The following is an 18,904-nucleotide window of genomic DNA, read 5'->3' as shown; positions in this document are numbered from 1 at the left end:
CGAGGAACAGCCAGGCAACGGCGGGCGGGAAAGGAGTGACCCCTCGAACGTCACGGTAACTGCGGGGTACCAGTGTCAGCAAACATTACGAATTCTGTGGAGGTACACATACAGTACTGTTCAAAAGTCTTCGGCACCTATATGTAGCTAGGGTGTCTAAGAATTTTGCACAGTATTATAGTAATTTTATATATGGCGCTGCACTGCTGCGGCAAAAAAAAATAATCGTAGCATATGTGAGTGATGCTAAACCTGATTCTGATATAGGTCTCTGTTGTGGACTGAGAGTGAGAAGGGGGCAGGGAAGAGGGGAATCATGGTTGGGAAAGGGGGTAGGGAGAGGGGAGGGAGCGATAGGACCAGAGAGACATTCTGCAACCAGTTGTTGATCTTGCCTGGTGCCTCAGGGCTAAATCTGTACCGGTGCCACCCTCCGCCCCTGGCCCTCCTTCTCTGCCACCAGTCCCTTACACCACCCGCTCCATCCCCAACATCCACGACATCCTTTGCTCCTGCCAGGTTTGCAAACACGCTCTCCGCTCCGCGTCGACAAATTCAGTACTGTGCAAAAGTCTTAGGCGCCCTAGCTATATGTACCTAGACTTTTGCACAGTACCGTGCATAAACTATGCGCAGGACAAGACTATGAAACTCTTGGAGCCTGTAATGTCATTTAATACTCTATGGCTAATCGTCTCCCTCAAGGCCACATTCTCCTCATAACTATCAAAACCTTTTGTGTGCATTAATGTATTAATTTTCATAAATGTGCGTGTTAATGTGTCCTTCACCTCCCTTTCCAATAGTTAAGTTTATTGTTATGTACACAAGTACATGTATGTACAGGAACAATGAAAAACTTTCTTGCAGCACTTCACAGGACATAGCAACATATAAGCAGCATTCACAAGAAAACCATAAACTGTATCAATGCCAATATAACACTCTAATCTTTTATGGGGAGTTTATCAAAGTCTTTCTGAAAATTGAAGCATACTATATCCACTTTTTTACACCACAATTTTTACAACAAAGGCCAGAATTAGAACTATAAATGGAAGTCCATTTTGTGATATCACTGACATTTTGGAGGGGATCAGGTTGATTGAGAAGAAATCGAAAAGCAGCATTCAGTTGAAAGGAGTGGACCCAAGCTCTAACACACAGGAGAATGTGAACAAGCTCATCAACCTGAAGGCAGAGATAGGGGTAGGAGCAGGAGTTGAACCAGCATTGGGTTGGGGTACAGCAGAGCATTCAGAACAGGACAAAAGACATCAAAGACAGCAGGTTAGCATATGTGATTCATGAACGTAGTGTATGTGCCGATGTTTCAAAGATGTAGACAGGGTGAAAGGACATAGTCCTTTTTCCTTGGAGGGAGTGCTAACAACAAGAAAGCATAGGTCTAAGATTGGAGTCAAGGAATTTAAAGGGGACATTAGGGACACCTTCTTCCTACAAAGAGCAGTGAATATTTGGAATGAGTTGCCAGCATTAGCAACATTTAAAAGCAGTCTACTGTAGATAAGTACATGGCTAGGAGAAGCTTAGAGACCTTGGTTCAAATTCACAGTGAATGGTGGTGGTGGCTCAAAGGGCCGAATGGCCTACTCCTGCACCTATTGCCTATTGTCTATCATCTAAATGTGGGCAGATGGGATCAGTTTGCTGGCAAAGGGTTGGCTTGAATGAGCTGGGCCAAAGGGCCTGTTTCCATGTTGTATGGCTCTATGTTGGTCATACTTTTAATGAATCTCCCCAATCAATCATTTATTTCTGCTTGATTTAGGATCCTAGTTTTAAGTTGATCTACTTCATTTTCCAACTCAATGAAGAATTCTATCATGCATTAGTTACTTTTCCCTAAAGGTTTTCACACCATAAGATTATTAACTAATCCCTTTCTATCCATTTCACAATATCCTTTTTAGTTTAGCCAACTTGTTATTTGGCTGCTCAACATAATGGACAGAAAAGTCATTCAGTATATCAGTTAGCAATTCTTCATTCAATGGGTTATTGATGATTGGGCTCCAACTGATCCATATGTGAATTAAAGTCATTCTTGCTATGCAGGCAAGTTGGAGTGGATCCAAGTCACTACTCAGACAGGAACTGACATGCTTCAATACCAGCCTCTCAGAACACTTCATCACTGTGGATGCAAGTGTCACTGGGCGATAGTCATTAAGGCAGGTTGTCACGCTCCTCTTGGGCACCAGTATAATTGGAGCCCGCTTGAAGCAGGTGGGTATCACACACTGCTGTAGCAAGAGTTTGAAGATATCCGTGAACACGTCAGTCAGTTGGTCAGCACAGGCCTTCAGTACTCGGCCAGGTACTCCATCCAGACTGGATGCTTTCCTTGGGTTTATTCTCATGAAGGCAACCCACATGTCATCTTAAGGTACTGAGACCAAATGATCATCAGGAGACACTGGGAGTGCACAATGGTTCCTCCCTGACCTGGTGGTCAAAGCGAGCATAGAAGACATTGAGCTTATCTGGAAGCCAAGCAAAATTTAACTTTGCGACTGAGAATGCAACAAGGTACATAGGAAACCAAATAAGAATCAAACTTAGAAAACAATAATGAGTCTCAGCTTTGCCATGTCTTAGATATGAATGGATGAACTGGAGGGTAGCAACAGGTGATACCACAATGAAATAGATCATTGGATGTGAGCGTCCTGTCTGTGTATGCCGAACTAGGGGGCGCTGCGCAGGGTGAGGAGCTCTGCAGAAGAAGGTGGTTCTGCTTTTGGGTCCGTTCGGAGAGTCGAACGGCTCTGTACAAACCGGCGGTTGCTGCTGTTTGAACGATGGAGGATACTGGTAGTTCCCGTCCGACGGCAAACCTTGATCACCCTCCTAACAGCCGACTTTTCCTGGTGATCAGCAAGTCGACGTCGGAGGAGGTGATCCGGGAGAAGTTTTCTTTGTTCGGAGACATTCAGGACATCTGGGTGGTGCGGGACAAGCAGTCCAAAGACCATAAGGGCATCGCGTATGTGAAATTTAACAAATCGTCGCAGGCCTGCAAAGCCATGGAGGACATGCACGGCAAGGCCCTCACCGAGGACACCAAGCCCATTAAGGTATCGTCTTCCCGAACCTGCTCTTCCGCCCCACACCACACCATCAGTTTCTCTAAATTAATCTCATAAATTTATTTGGTTCGCCTTTTTTTTTGCTCTGAAGATGAAATGAGAAGGGCTGCCTTTTCATTTGTAATAATAACTCGCCTTTTAAAGACCCTAGTTCTCGTAGCAAAATGTTTCAAGGAGTACTTTGAGAGAAAAAGAACGAGTCACATGCGGTGGTACCCGGGACATCCAAAAGGAAAACCAAAAGTAAGAGGTGGCTTTGGTTTAACAAGAAAGTTTTTTTAAATCTAGGAATTAGGAAAATTGGTAAATTTTGTACTTTAGACCAGACAACCGAAGACACAGCGAATAAAGGCGAAGCCGTTGAAATCGGAATGATTAATACGCCTAAATTGTTTAGTTTGCAATTTGAATTGCAGGGAGTGTGGCATAGAAGTTTTATCGCATGGACAAGCTAAATGGAATATAATGTGGGGAAATGTAAAAGTTACGACTTTAAGAAATAGTATTTTAAAATGGTGAAATAAGCAACTCGGAATCCCAATAATGCATTTATTTTTTATTGTAAAAGGATTTGCGAAGAAGAACAAAGTTATCTTACATCACGTAGTGAGACAGCATCTGGAACATTTGATACTGATTTGATCTTCCTGCCCATATATAACAGGCTGTAAAGTTTAAGCAGACAGATTTCTCTGAGCAGGTTGTTACTGTTCTGCGAGGAGAGATTAACCTGGACACCTGGTCTCCCAAGATAATGCAGAATAAAACGTGCAAAGTACTGTACTGTATTTGACAGGACTTAACAGCGTAGAAGACAGATGATGGTACCCCTAGCCGTGGAGTTTGGAACTACAGCAGCCAGGAATGACTGAGATGAGGAAACGTTATATTTCTTCTTTAAATAGTGAATCTTTGCAATTATCGACCCAAAGGGACGTGGAGGCTCAGTTATTGAGTATAGTCAAGACAGTGATTAATAGACTTTTGTATATTCCAGATATTAAGTATTAGTACAGGAAGATCAGCTAACCTTGGTAGTGTAGGCATAAGCAGCAGAAAAAGCTGCCAGTTTTTTGTGTTATGACCAGATTTCTTGAGGGTTATAGGAGGCAATTCAGAGCTATAGAGGGGCAATACTTTGGAGGAATTTGAAAATGTGAGTGAGAATTCAAAACAAAGTGTTGCACTGATTCCTATTACCAAGAGGCACAGGTTCACTTTCAGACAGCTGTTCAAGGGATAGATGGTCTTTGTCATTACGGACTGGAGTTTTTAATATGGTCAAGATAATGGCTTTGCTCTTCCAATATTCATTGAAAATTTCAGCTTATCCCATATATACAGAGAGAACAGTGAGGTAAAGCCTGATGTTAAGTACTTACTTTGAAAAAATCAGGAACCATGATTCCAAATTTAGGGGCGGATGAAATAATGACATAGGAATGGTACAAAAAATAGGAATTTATTTTTTAAATGGTTTAAAAGAATGTCCCTTTACAATCTAGCTGACAAAATAGGAGAAAATGTTTATTCAGATAACAAAATGGAGTTATGTGCTAAAAGATGGTCTTAACTAAAATGAGCATAAACCAGATAGTAATCATTGGTTTATTTAAAAAATAGCTTGTGACTTTATGAAAGCAAGTGTGTGAGGAGCTGTGAGGATAAAAGTTACATGATGTGTATTCTGTGAGAATAGATTTATAAATATTTAGTGTTGGGTATCTTAACAGTCCAGTTTTTGTTCTATTTTGGAGGCTTTCTTTAAAAATGCTAGATAACAATCTTGAATAAAATTTGTATTAGTGCATAATTAAAATTGGAATTTTTAATCAAATGACAGCTGGTGGTGCTACTATTTGCAAACCTATAGTATCTTTGTTATATAAAGTTCAGAAAATGCATTGTGTTTCTTTCCATTCTCTTGCAAAAAAAAGATGAAGCTAAATAATTAATGAAATTTCTCATAATCTCTTCTGATTATTGTCTGCTACAACTGATGTAAGCATTGTAAATTCAAGTGTTGAAACCAATAACTCGAACAGTGGGTGTGTCCTAAGCTGCATCTTATAAGCACCTTGCTTTGTTGTTAGGTTTTAATGGCTCAGTATTTACAAAATTGACACAGTTCCTCTCATTAGTCATTTTATAAAACCAGCAGTGACTTCTGGTAGTGGCACATGGGCAACTTAACATTGTAATCTGCAAATTTGTCTCACCAGGAGAAAGTGATAAACAAGGTAACAACTGGGCTAATGTGGGAATGGTAGATTGTCATCAAAACAAATACTAACATGGCAGCGAATCGCTGAGCTGTTCTTTTGTTTTCACAGATGCAGTGACACAGACCAGTGATTTGTTTCGAACTTCAGCGTTTTGTATATTGTTCTGCTGTAAAAACTCAAATGTTGAGCTTAGCTGCTTGAGTAGCAATTAAACCGTTAATAATGTTCTAAGCAGTAATTAATGTTCTCTGCCTTTTGAAAAAATTAAATGAAAGTTTTGTCAAGGTCTTGTAATTTGTAGCTTTGCTGTAACCCCACAAATATGTTTCGGTCTTTATTTCGCATTCTATAAAATGATTACAAATTCAATTATAATATCTACTTTTTAATTCCTGGTTTATTAAGTGTTCTATCTGATTGACTATTGAAACTGCTGAATACAATATATTACCTATAAATCTCATAGGATTGAAATGATCAGCAGAATGAGGAACAATTATACCTCCTATTTTAATGTCATATGCCAATTTACTAATCATACTTTATATATTCTCATCCAAAATTTTGATATAGATGACAAACAACAATGGGTCCAGCACTGACCCCTGTGGCACACCACTAGTGAAAGGTTTCTCGCTTATGAAACAACCTTCCACCATCACTTTGTGCTTCGTACCATTAAGTTAGTTGTGTGTCCAATTAGCCAATTCTCCCTGGATTCCTAACCTTTCAGAGTGGACTACCATGTGGAACCTGAACAAAAGTCTTACTAAAGTCTATTTAGACCACATTACTGCCTTGTCTTTGACCATCTTGGACACTTCATTGAAAAACTCAAATCATTTGTAAAAATATGATCTCCTATGCACAAAGCAGTGCTGACTGCCCCTAATTAAACCGTGTCTTTCCAGGTGGATGTATATCTTACCCCTCAATAAACACTGCAGTAACTTAATCTACAACAGATATTGGGCTTTACCAATCCTGCCTCCAAGTACAACCTCCTCAACATGGGAATCAATTTGGAAAGACTTTTCCTTAAATAGGTGATGAAAATGGTAAGCAGTACATCAGGTGTGTTCTTGCCAAAGCACAGAAGGGTGGTAGAATGACTTACTATTGTTATACCTATGTGCAACATTTTATTTGCTTCCCTAATTGTAGTTTTATCTGTTTTTTGTACAAGGGCACCCAAATCTTTCTGAACATCAGAATTTATTAATTTTATACCATTGTAGATTTCCACATTTTTATTTGTCCTACTGAGGTGGGTAATCTCATTTTCCTTTACGGTTTGTTCTATTTGACATTTTTATTTGCTTAAGTGACTAAATATGCACTCAGTGGCCACTTTATTAGGTATAGGAGTGCACCTAATAAAGTGACCACAGGAGTGGAACCTGGTGTGATCTTCTGTTGCTTCAAGGTTCGATGTGTTGTGTATTCAGAGATGTTCCTGTGCACACCACTGTTGAGCCATAAGACATAGGAGCTGAATTAGGCCATTCAGCCCATCGAGTCTGCTCCACCATTCCATCATGGCTGATTCCAGACCTTACTCAACCCCATACACCTGCCATCTCGCCATATCCTTTGCTGCCCTGACCGATCAGGAAACAATCAACTGTTGTAACACTTAGTTGTTTCAGTTACTGGCATCTTCCCATCAGTTTGAATCAGTCTGGCCATTCTCCTCTGACCTGTCTCATTAGCACAGTGTTTTCGCCCACAGAGCTGCTGTTCACTGGATCTTCTTTGTTTTCACCATCCTGTGTAAATTCTGGAGATTGTTGTGCATGAAAATCCCAGGAGATTAGCAGTTTCTGAGATATTCAAACCATCCCAACTGACACCAGCAATTATTCCACAGCCAAGGTGACTGATCACCTTTCCTCCCCGTTCTGATGTTTAGTCTGATCAACAATAGAACCTCTTCACCATGACTGCATGTGTTTATGTGTTGAATTGCTGCCACATGATTGGCTGATTGGATGAGCATTAATGAGGTGTGGCTACGGAGTGTATACTTTTGACTCTGTCCTCACAATATACTGCTTCAGCTATAGTTATGGCTTGGGTAAGCAGAAGCACAGAACATTTGATCAGTGCATTGTCATTAATATCGATTTATATGTTGAGGGTCTCGGTGCTGATATTGAGACATTCTACCAATTACTGCTTGCCCGCCAGATGCTGACTTGTCTATCCCTACTATTTTTTTTGTCAATTAACCAATACTTTTCATATGCTAACTTTTTAACCATCAATAATGTTCCTTATTATGACACCTTGTCATGATTTCTGGAAATTCTTTTGGTTCCCTATATCTCCTCCTCAAAGAACATGCTTTTTAAAAACTATTTTGGCTTTTATAATACCAAGGTAATTCTGCCTGATTATAATTTTCTAAAGTGCGTGATCACTATTTAATAATTCCAGTATTTCCTGATGACTGATTTTGGGTTAATTGATCTATGGTTCGATGAATTTTATTGTCCTAAGGATTTGGATGTAAATAATATGGAGAGAATTCTGTACAATGTGTGTTAGTTCCAGGTTCTTGACTTGCTTTGATGCTGGAATTCTCTAAGATACATACGAGTATTTTCTGTCATGACACATGCCATTTATTACAGTAGGTCTATAAATGTTCCCACGAGGGTACTGTGTACACAATCCATAGAATATTCTGCATCAAACACAGTTATACATTTAATTATTTATGTGCATATCTTCTTGCTTCAGAGATGTCTGAAAAAAATTTCAACACTCATTGATCTTATGCTCCATTAATAATGACTTTGTTTAAGTCAAACTTCCATGTTGACACATTTGCATGCAGCTCAGTTATAGCCAAGGAAAGAATTCCAGTTTATTAATGTTAAGTACTATTTCTCTCCTCTGAATTCTGGTTTAAGATCATGCTACCGAAGATGTGCGACAGCTTACTGGTGGTTCGAAAGAAAAGGAATTTGATTAAAAATATTATCAATACAGACATCCCACCCTGCAAAAACTCATTTCAGGGAGGTAGCACCGTGAATTTGCGGGACACTTCCGGGAGAGGTGGGATGTCTATAATAGAGTAGCTCCTTAGCAGCTGGCCAGCTAGTTTAAATAACGTTAGCTATGCTAATAAGCGAATGACACCTGTTAAACTCACCTCAACGTGTCTTTTACAGTCTTAACCCACCATGGGCAATAAAGTGATTGTTGCAAACAGTGCAGCGAGCAACACTGTCGTTATTTTGACCCCTATTAGGCAGGGGTACACTTTAGTGTAGTCTGGGGTGACGTACGTGTTTTTTTGGAACACTCTGCAATGGCGCACGCTCGCTCTCTCTCTCTCTGTCTCTCTCTCTCTCTCTCTGTCTCTCGCTCGTGCGCTCTCGCTTGCTTTCTCTCTCGCTCGTGCGCCTTCGCTCTTGCTCGCGTGCTCTTGCTTGCTTTCTCACGTGCGCGCTCTCTCTCATGGTCGCTCTCGTGCTCTCTCGTGATTTTCTCTCGCTCGCTCTCAAAAAAATTGATTTCTGTGATGTTGTATATAATTTGCGGGCATCAGGGAGCCACTATTAATATGCGGGAGACTCCCGGAAGTTCCGGGAGAGGTGGGATGTCTGTCAATAACACTTTTTTAAAGTAAATTGTGGTAAACTATTACTGCAGACAGTGAAGAGGCAAGTGAGGCCAAAGCAAAGCCAAGAGATATGTCCTGCTGTTGCACTGTGAAATTGACGCACTCGCAGTTGGGTGTCATGGGTGGTTGGAGTGAACACTTCAGAGGAGGGAAGATGGGTCAAGGGAGTTCCGATGCCCATCAGCTGACCTGGGAGCGAGGGTGGAATGCTCTTAATCAATGAGCCGATTTGGATACGTAAAATCCAGGTCCGAAGCAAATCGCTGGGCCCAGAATAATTTGCCTTGGTGAGGTCGGGTCCTAATGCGAGGTACAATACACTGTTTGGACAATCTAAACACCAGCCCTGGTAGACTAGAAAGACAGGGTGTTGAGAGCTGGGTGAGGATGGATCACTCTAAGCACCGAGCCGATTTGGAGAGGTCGAGAACAGCTTATCCAACAGCAAAATCTAGGCTGGAACGATTCATTGCGGCGGGGCCCGGGTTGTAGTGCAAGGTTCACAGAATTTCAACACTAGCCCGTATAGTCTGGGAGCTCCTTTGCAGTGCTGAGGCTGTGAGACTGCCCCCTCCCCCCCCCCCCGGCTGCTGTGCTTTGCACCTGCCAACTTTGCGTTGATTTGCCCTGCTAATACCGAGGCTTTGGGCCTGCTCCGAGCTGCTGCTCTGGGGACTTGGATCTAAGGACTCAATTCGGTTCAGAATGCAGTTCACATATATTTACATGATCTGTTTTGTGTTTTTTTTAACCCTCTTTCTTGGGGAACTGGGAGTGAGGGTTGGTCTTGTTTTTTTAAATTGGGTCCTTTCTGGTTCCTTTCTTTATGACTGCCTGTAAAGCAAACAAATTTCAAAGTTGTATAACTTATACATTCTTTGAAAATAAATGCACTTTGAATCTTTGAATGAGACACAAACCAAGATGTATAAACCACCAGCCAGCAGACTTGAGAATGAACTCCAAAGTCTCTTTATTTCTTAGGCAATGAAATACAAAGCAATCGGAGATAATGATAAAAATGCAAAAAGAAAAGGCACCAACATTCAGACTGGGGAGGGGACAGGAATGGAGGCAGGGAACAATCACATATGAGCAGTTGAGAGGAAATGTCAGTTGTTGGTAATTCTCTGTAGCCTTTCATTGTGTACCTTGTTTGCTGATCAGAAAAGAATGGCATTTATGGTTGGTAAGCATGAATACTTTCCAAATGTGGCTTTATATAGAAGCACACTGGGGATGTAAATAGAGTGGGGCACTGGCATAGATCGTGCTGGCACTGATAATTAAAAGCAGCACTGAATATCTCGTGAGAATTTTGCTCAAATTATTTTTTTCCAAGGGGAATCAGAGCTACAAAAATATGGATAGCTTCAAATGAATCTGCATTTGTTAGTTTTCTCAAAGTAATTTGTATTTTGTAAGTTCATGGTAAGGTTCCCCAGGGGTCATTATAATGACCTCTGCTTTTCTTATATAAATATGAGTAGGACTTGGCACATGGGGCATCATCTCTGTAGATGATTTAAAACGTGGGGTGGCACGGTAACATAGCGGTCAACACAATCACTTTACAGTGCCAACTCTTGAGATCAGAGTTCAGTTCTCACAGCTGTCTGTAAGGAGTTTGTATGCACTGTACTCCTCATGACACCATAGGTTTCCTCTGAGTGCTCTGGTTTCCTCCCCAAAGATGTACAGTTAATGTTGGTGAGTTGTGGGTATGCTGTATTGCGCCAAAAGTGTGCAACACTTACAGGCTATCCAACCAATCCTCGCTAAAATAATCAGAGGAATGAGGAAATACGTCTGCCCATCATTCCTCTCATCTGGTTTTATTTTTTGCTTACCAGGACTTGCGTTGTCTTTCCCTCTCACCCTTGGCTGTCTCTTCTCTGCACGTTTTCCTAAGCAACTCCTGTAGCTTTCTAAACATTTTGTTTGAAGGGATTTGTCATTGGCAAATTTATGGATGCAATTTGAGCTGTGCCTAGCCACACAGTCATAAGTGTCGAGAGAGAATAGAGCAGTGGGCTGTCTACAATTCCTTCAGTTATGCCTATATTCATTGTTAGCAAGAACTGTGGACTCCAGATGTAGAAACTAAGAATCCAGTTGCAGAGGGAGGTACAGAGACCCAGATTTTCAAGCTTCTTGATTATTTCTGAGGGGATGATGGTATTGAACACTGAGTTGTAATCAATAAGGATGCAGCTTAATGTGAAAAAGACTAAGGAGCTGGTGGTAGACCTGAGGAGAGCTAAGGTACCAGTGACCCCTGCTTCCATCCAGGGGGTCAGTGTGGACTGGTGGAGGATTACAAATACCTGGGGATACGAATTGACAATAAACTGGACTGGTCAAAGAACACTGAGGCCGTCTACAAGAAGGGTCAGAGCCGTCTCTATTTCCTGAGGAGACTGAGGTCCTTTAACATCTGTCAGATGATGCTGAGGATGTTCTACGAGTCTGTGGTGGCCAGTGCGATCATGTTTGCTGTTGTGTGCTGGGGCAGCAGGCTGAGGGTAGCAGACACCAACAGAATCAACAAACTCATTCGTAAGGCCAGTGATGTTCTGATGAACTGGACTGTCTGACGGTGGTGTCTGAAAAGAGGATGCTGTCTAAGTTGCATGCCATCTTGGACAATGTCTCCCATCCACTACATAATGTACTGGTTGGGCACAGGAGTACATTCAGCCAGAGACTCATTCCACCGAGATGCAACACAGAGCGTCATAGGAAGTCATTCCTGCCTGTGGCCATCAAACTTTACAACTCCTCCCTTGGAGGGTCAGACACCCTGAGCCAATAGGCTGGTCCTGGACTTATTTCCTGGCATAATTTACATATTACTATTTAATTATGGTTTTATTACTATTTAATTATTTATGGTGCAACTGTAACGAAAACCAATTTCCCCCGGGATCAATAAAGTATGACTATGACTATAAACAGCAGACTGACATACCCGGTAGGTATTGCATTGTGCAGGGGATCCAAGGCAAATGGAGAACTGGAGATTGCATCCACTGTAGACCTATTCTGGCTGCAGGACCAGCTCCTTGCTTAGGCAGGAACTTATTCTGAGACCAACCTCACAAAAGTATCAATGTCAGAAAAGTAGCAGCTTTCTTGGATCTTCAATACATTCAAAAAGTTATGTTAGATTTAATGACCAATATCACCATAGCTGTGAATTTAGGTTCAGTTAATTAATCTGATGAAAAAGTAGTATGAGAAGTGACAAACTAAATTGTAAAAATCCATTTGCTTCTTTCATGTCCCTGAGGCAAGTGTTCTTGCCTGCCCTGGCATATATATTACTTCAGGCCCACAGCTGAGTAGCTGATGCTTACCCACTCCATTATCTAAGTTGTTTGTAAATGCAATAATTAGTGGGTATTGAAAGCAAAGCTAGCACCTAGCAGCTGGAGTCAACCAAGTTGATTGAGGATGATAGTAAAAGTGTAGGGCACTTTAAGCTGAGACAATGGAAGCATCAAATTAGAAAAATATTAATAGATTATTGAGCTTTGCAAAGCTGAGGATTTCATTGTCGATGCATTTTAGCCATCTTTAGACTTCAAAGAAGAGACGTATGTGGATGCACATAGGTAATTAAATTATTGACAGCTATTCAAAATCTTATTGTATTCTTTTTCTTGTGGACCCAGAGTATCAATTATTTTGTTCTCCTTTACACATGTGTACTGGAAATGATGTTAAACAATTTTGAAATGTTAACCTGTAGAGTTTGAGAGTGAACTTGTGTTACGCTCTATGCAGCATTGATTAGATAACACCTTGAGCACTGTGTCCCAACACATTTTTGGTAGGACATAGTGGACTTGGAGGAAGTGCAGCTAAGATTTATCAGTAGAATTTCCAGACCATTTGTTAAATTCTGAGGGTTGATTACACACTAGAATTTTTTTTCCAAGAAATTAGATGGTTATAGTTTCATTGTATTGAGGGGTACCACTAAAGTGTTCAGAGAAGTAGAATTTATGACTGGAAGACATAGTCTTTAACAATACACACAATTCCTTTCATATTTACTTACAATGTAAAATGTTTTTCAGTACACCAAATCTCTACTGGCTTTTTCAAAAGAAAAAAACAGTCCTATTTCCCCAACATTTTCCTTCAAATCCATCCAATTCCTAATTGTCCTGTCATTTGCTTACACCATGCGGTACAATGACAAATGAATGTAACAACTTGTAAGGTGGGGGGGGGGAGAACCCATGTAGTCACAGGGAGAAAATGGGAACTTTAAGAGGAGACACCGTTTTATGTAAAATGATTAGAAAGATAGTACAATAGCCTTCTGAAAATGACCCTGAATGGTGGGTTATTTAATTTTAAATCTTATCTTTTATTGTTTGTTTACTAACTATATAAAACCTTACTGATTAAAGTTGAAAGTGTTGCATCATAGAGTAGCTGTATTTTATGTTGTTAATGTGATCAGAATTTCATAATGATATTCTTCAGAATTCTACTTTCAAAATATTAATGCCACTCTGGTATCTTTGTGAAGTCAACATTTTAAAATAAGTATATGTAAAATCCAATGCAATCAGCGGCCAATATGAGTTATTTCTATGTTGAGTATAAAACTGCTAAATGAGATTGCAGTCACCTACATAAAAGTAATTTGATTTATAATTTGCGTATTTTTGATGTATAAAAACCAGAAATTCCTCAAAACTGAACAAAGTAATGTCCATTTATTTAATGAAACATGCAATTTCATGAGTACCCCCTTTCTGAGACGCAGAGAGTCGTGCGTGTTCTAAGCTCAATAAAAGCAGGTGCATGATGGTTATGAGCTGAAATGCTCAGTAATTTCTGGGACACAAGTTTTTTTTAATTGTCTAATTGTTTTCATTATTTAAAAAAACATTTACAGGTGTTCATCGCACAATCCAGAGGGTCAGGTAGCCATCGCGATGTTGAAGATGAAGAGTTGACTAGGATTTTTGTAATGATTCCAAAATCTTACACAGAAGATGATCTACGGGAAAAATTTAAGGTAAATTATACAGGCCTATTTCGACTTATTCAGTCTAGTTTTTCTGATTCAGAATGTATTTAGTCCTTCCAAGGCAATTTCACGGACCAACATTTTTGTAAAATGTAGGATATTTAAACTTAGTGGTTTGGTCATATTGGATGATAAAGGAGTGGGTTTGAAGGGAAAAGGTAGGGTACAGAAAAAGGAAGCGGGTCCGAGGAGGGGAAGTGGTAGACCAAAAGTGTTGAGGTCAAGTGGATGAAAATAAAGGTTACTAGCATTTTCTAGAGCTGGGAAGGTCCTTTTACTTTAAGTTTGCATTGCTCTTAAAGTTGTGTGTAACCTTAATGTCCACATGTTGGGATTGAACTTGAAAGGAGCAGCAGTGCGGACAAGTGAATGTCTCAGTAATTATGTCATATTATATTGTGATGTACGCCATGTACAAGAAAAAATTCAAGTGTCATCAACGTTGGAAATTTTCATTTCTGAGGAAAAACATCAAATTAAAGTTTGTTTGAAAGACCATTACTAAAGAGATAAATTGAACAAAATATTATTGAATTTTAACTTACCATTTATATCTATTAGGAGTTTGGAGATATTGAATACTGCAGTGTTATCAAGAACAAGAATACAGGGGAGAACAAAGGATTTGGCTATGTGAGATTTCTGAAACCTTCTCAGGCTGCTCAGGCCATTGAAAACTGCGACCGATGTAAGACTGATTGAAATTAAAGTAAACTTTTGAATGAAGATCCCTTTTACATTTCACAAGACCTAATGAGAAATAGTAGAGGTGTAAATTAGATTTATATAATCTTTAAAAAAATCAATTTGGTTCAGTTAAAAAAATAAAATGAACAACATATCTTAAGACTTCCTTGAATACTTAGTCTCTATTTTGAAATAACCAAAGACAGAATGGACATTTTTTCTAATAGATTGCTAATAATGACAATTACACATGATTCTTTGGAAGTAATAGATGTGAGCTGCTGGCCACAGCAACTTGCTAATTATTAAGGGCTGTCTATCAAGTCTACAATAGCAAAGGTAATTTTGTAGAGAATAGTGACATTTAATACTTCTTCTTAGAAACAATTTAAAGTTGTTTAGTGAAAAGATTGCTAGCATCAGATGCTAGTGGTTTGGTTTTCACCATTAGTCTATTTAGCATTAGATTATTTTGCTTCAGAGTGAGAATGATCATTATAAGAATTATTCTCTTATTGAAATGGAGCCATGTGTTATAGTGGGGCACATTTTGCTGACTTGAGTTGTTGGCCCATCTAATCCGTGCCAACCCTGTCTTTTGCCTACTCCCAACTACTTTCACCCACACCATGTCCCATCAAATCTCTCCTGTCCTGCTTATGTGCAACTGAAAGCAGATCACTTAAACATACTGAATAACAGTTGTGATACATCTTTGATTATGCCATTCAATTTCAGTAGTGGAACCCTGTCTTGTTGGCATTTTTCTCCATGTTTGTTCTAATTTGGGGTCCTTCAGTCAAATCTGGCTCAACATCTGATTCTCCATTCACTACCATAGGAATTCTCAATCTAGAGATTAGGAAAGAAAAGATATTTGTTTTAAAATCTTACTAAATTAACTTCGTATTTTAAATTATAATCCCAGTTTGGCACCTGGTGAAGCCCAGCATTGAGCTTTGCCTCCTGCCATAGGTTATCAAAATGTTCCAGTTGTAGGACCTTGGGGCTATACCCCCTGAGGCTTCATTACATCTTGTAGCCTGACCCCTGGCTGCAGAACGTTCAGCTCCATTTACACTGTGCATCCAGATAAAGTAATGCAAGTAAATAAGAACTATGGGCATTGACTTTGGAGGGTGAGTTGGCTGGCTGTAGCTAACTTTGGCCCTATTTCTTTTAATGGTTTTGATAGAAATTGCATTCTATGTAATTGGGAAGTTGATGTTGAGTATTTTGAGATGAGAGTAAGAATACCTCTTTAGAACAAATGCATCCTCACTAAGTGGAAATTCCTGTCATTATTTTCAAATTTATGATGTCCAAGATGCATGCATAGCTTCCAAATCTCTAAACATCTAAAGTAGTTAATAGTATGATTTATTCATTATTGACTTTGGATGTTTTATTGAACAAAGATGTACCAAATATATGGATTAAATTGTTACATTTCATACAATATATTCCCGTTACATGTTGGCAGTTGGGATGTTCCTTCTACTTAATTTGATCGGATCGTTCATATATTCAAACTTTAACAATTTCATAATTGGGGTTAGACCGAAAAAGTCTGCTTTTAGGAATGTACTTTATTTGCTATAAAATATGGATGGGAATGATAATTTATTCAATGATTTTGTTACGGTTGGGAGTTTAGTTAACATCCTTCCCATGTTTTGATTGAATTTATTAAGTGCTCTATGTAGCTACAAACAAACATGAAAATAAAATCTTTTGTTGCAAGAAAAGCTTCATTAGAATTATAAAATTTTATTGCTCAAACAGAATTTTAAGTTATAGTGTAATGCCTTTCGGCTTTTTTTCTTGCGTAGCTTTTAAGGCAATACTTGCTGAGCCAAGAAACAAACCAGCATACACTGAAAATGACTATGTTAGTGGGGCAAGACAGGAATCATCAGTGTATGGAGCAGCGTTTGATCCTCAAAGAAGTCAAACTGTGTTTCCTTTTGGTAAGTGTATAAATCAAGAGAAAACGGGGTAAGTAGTAAACAGTGGCTAAAGCCTATGATGTCATATGTACTTATATCAGTGCAATTGTTTTGAAGCTGGTTTAACTGCTAATTAAGGTGTTTCTGTTGACGTAGTAATTCCAATCTCCAGTAAAATATCGGGAAAATAACTGCTCAATATATTTCAGTACTTCAATTCACTACTTATTTTTTCATAATTGTAAAATAATGTGCTTACATTTTACCCAAGATGCTATAGAAGAATAAGTAGTTACTATTCAGAAATGTTTATTTTAGGCATTTATTTCTGTTCATATGCTGATGCAGGTGAATTTCCCAGCTTTGGAACAAACGAAATGAGAAGTGGTGAATTGAGAACTGAAATAAGAAGTGAAATGAGAGGTGGAGAAAATATCTCCACTTGTCTTTCAGTGTCTACTAGAGGACTGCTTACACATGAACAAGTTTACAGTCTCTTCGATATCATCCCAGGATTGGAATATTGTGAGATTCAGAGAGATCCTTATATGGTTTATGTCAAAGGCAAGTACAATTGAACTTGTACAATATGTAAAGCAAACAATTGCTGAATGTTGATTAATTTGACTTTGGTATTTGCTGTTTTCTGCTTCCTCCATTCTTTCAAATGTGTGAAATTACTTGGACTTATTCTCATCCAATTTTAATTGCTTTAATATCCCACTGTTATATTCATATCTTTTCAGTGGAGAGGTGACCATTTGGTCCATATCCCTTTGATGATTTTGACCAGATCATGAGTTAATTTGGTAGAATCTACATGTTCAGATGCATGAACATATTTAGGATTACAACAGATGACCTTCAATTTTGGTACTTCTGCAAGTGGTTATTATTTTACTCATATCAATGTTGCTATACTAACATTGAATTACAAACGTATATTGACATTAATGCATCCAAGTAAAATCTTGGAAAAAATGTGATGCAACTATGTATTATAAGATATTTCATGTGCAAACAGTTAAAATGGAAGAACAAACATGCTTTTTTTTTGGTCACCTACATCCTGTACACCTATGGAGTTGATAACAAGGACTAGAGAATTTTGGTAGAGGATCTAATTGTGCACAAGTATTCAACATTACTGGGTAATAATGTTCACAGTTGAAAAACTTGCATCCGAGAAATATGTGCTGAGTTAAAATGCAAAACAGGTAATTCTGAATCTGGATAGAATTAATAGTCTAATCACATCATGTTCATCATGCTAGAGATGTCTGTCTACAATTTGATCCAACTTAGGAAGAGATTTGTATGAAATGTTTAGGTCTAATTTTTTAAGTCACCAACCAAGTGGTTGAAAAGTGATGGGGGGGGGGGTCAATAATATGTAGTCGCTACTAAAGAAATGGAGACAGAGAGAGTTGAACTCAGAACACCTTTATTGATTCAGAATTGTGCGCTTAAATCTCCCATCCCATGGGCCCCTGCAACCCATGGGGCGATGTGACGTCAGACTGTCCCCGGAAGGTCCTCCCCAAGCAGGTAGTTCCAAACGCGCTAGCGCATGTCTGCCCGTGGCTCCTGATGCTGGTTCAAGTCCCGTGTGTGTGGGCCGCCACCCCCCCCCACAAAGAAACATCCATCGGGGGAGTGGAGCCCCCAGTCTGTGTGGCTTGCCTGGGTGCCAGCACGGTGCACTGGTTGCTCAATGTCCCAGTGCGCTGGTTTGAGGCGGTCCACTGTAAAAGTCTCTTCCCGGCCACCCACCTCCACGACACGCATGGTTCCGTTGTGCCAGGTCACCTTGTACGGCCACTGTAGAACTGACCTGTGCATGCCCCTGCGTATAAAAACATACAGTCTCGGAGGTCTTTAGGAGTGAAGGTTGGCGTGGGACCATGCCTGGAGGTCGGGGCCGGTGCCAGGGTCCCTTCCTTGTCCCGCAGCCTCATTACCACCGCTGCTGGAGTTTCTTCCGAACCTCAGGCCTCTGGTATGAACTTCCCTGGGACCGTCAGGGGGGCGCCGTAGACCAATTCAGCCGAGGAGGTGTCCAGGTCCTTGAGAGCTGTGTGAGTTGCTCGAGCTCATGGCTGGTCGCTGAGTTGCCGGCTCCAAATGCCGTCTGGAATGTCGGAGTCACCAATGTAGCCGCATCCAAATGTACTACTAAAGAAGCAAAAGGAGGCAGAGAGAGCTGAACTCAGAATGCCTTTACTGATTCAAAATCGCGC

At 39.8% G+C, this 18,904-nt stretch overlaps 1 protein-coding gene across 1 annotated transcript in view; it reads left to right on the top strand.

Annotated features, from left to right (window-relative positions):
• Positions 1–2,748: 2,748 nt before the first annotated feature.
• The window catches only part of rbm45 (RNA binding motif protein 45), a 30,726-nt gene continuing 14,570 nt past the window's right edge, over positions 2,749–18,904 (top strand). The window contains exons 1-5 of the mRNA XM_063052097.1: positions 2,749–3,101; positions 13,894–14,016; positions 14,590–14,716; positions 16,548–16,685; positions 17,013–17,228. Of these exons, the coding sequence (XP_062908167.1) occupies positions 2,826–3,101; positions 13,894–14,016; positions 14,590–14,716; positions 16,548–16,685; positions 17,013–17,228 (880 nt within the window). The 5' untranslated portion in view covers positions 2,749–2,825. The remainder of the gene's footprint in view (positions 3,102–13,893; positions 14,017–14,589; positions 14,717–16,547; positions 16,686–17,012; positions 17,229–18,904) is intronic.

This window comes from Mobula hypostoma, chromosome 6 (genome assembly GCF_963921235.1).
Source record: "Mobula hypostoma chromosome 6, sMobHyp1.1, whole genome shotgun sequence".
Lineage (NCBI taxonomy): Eukaryota > Metazoa > Chordata > Chondrichthyes > Myliobatiformes > Myliobatidae > Mobula > Mobula hypostoma.
This window is presented reverse-complemented; position numbering and strand designations above follow the sequence as displayed.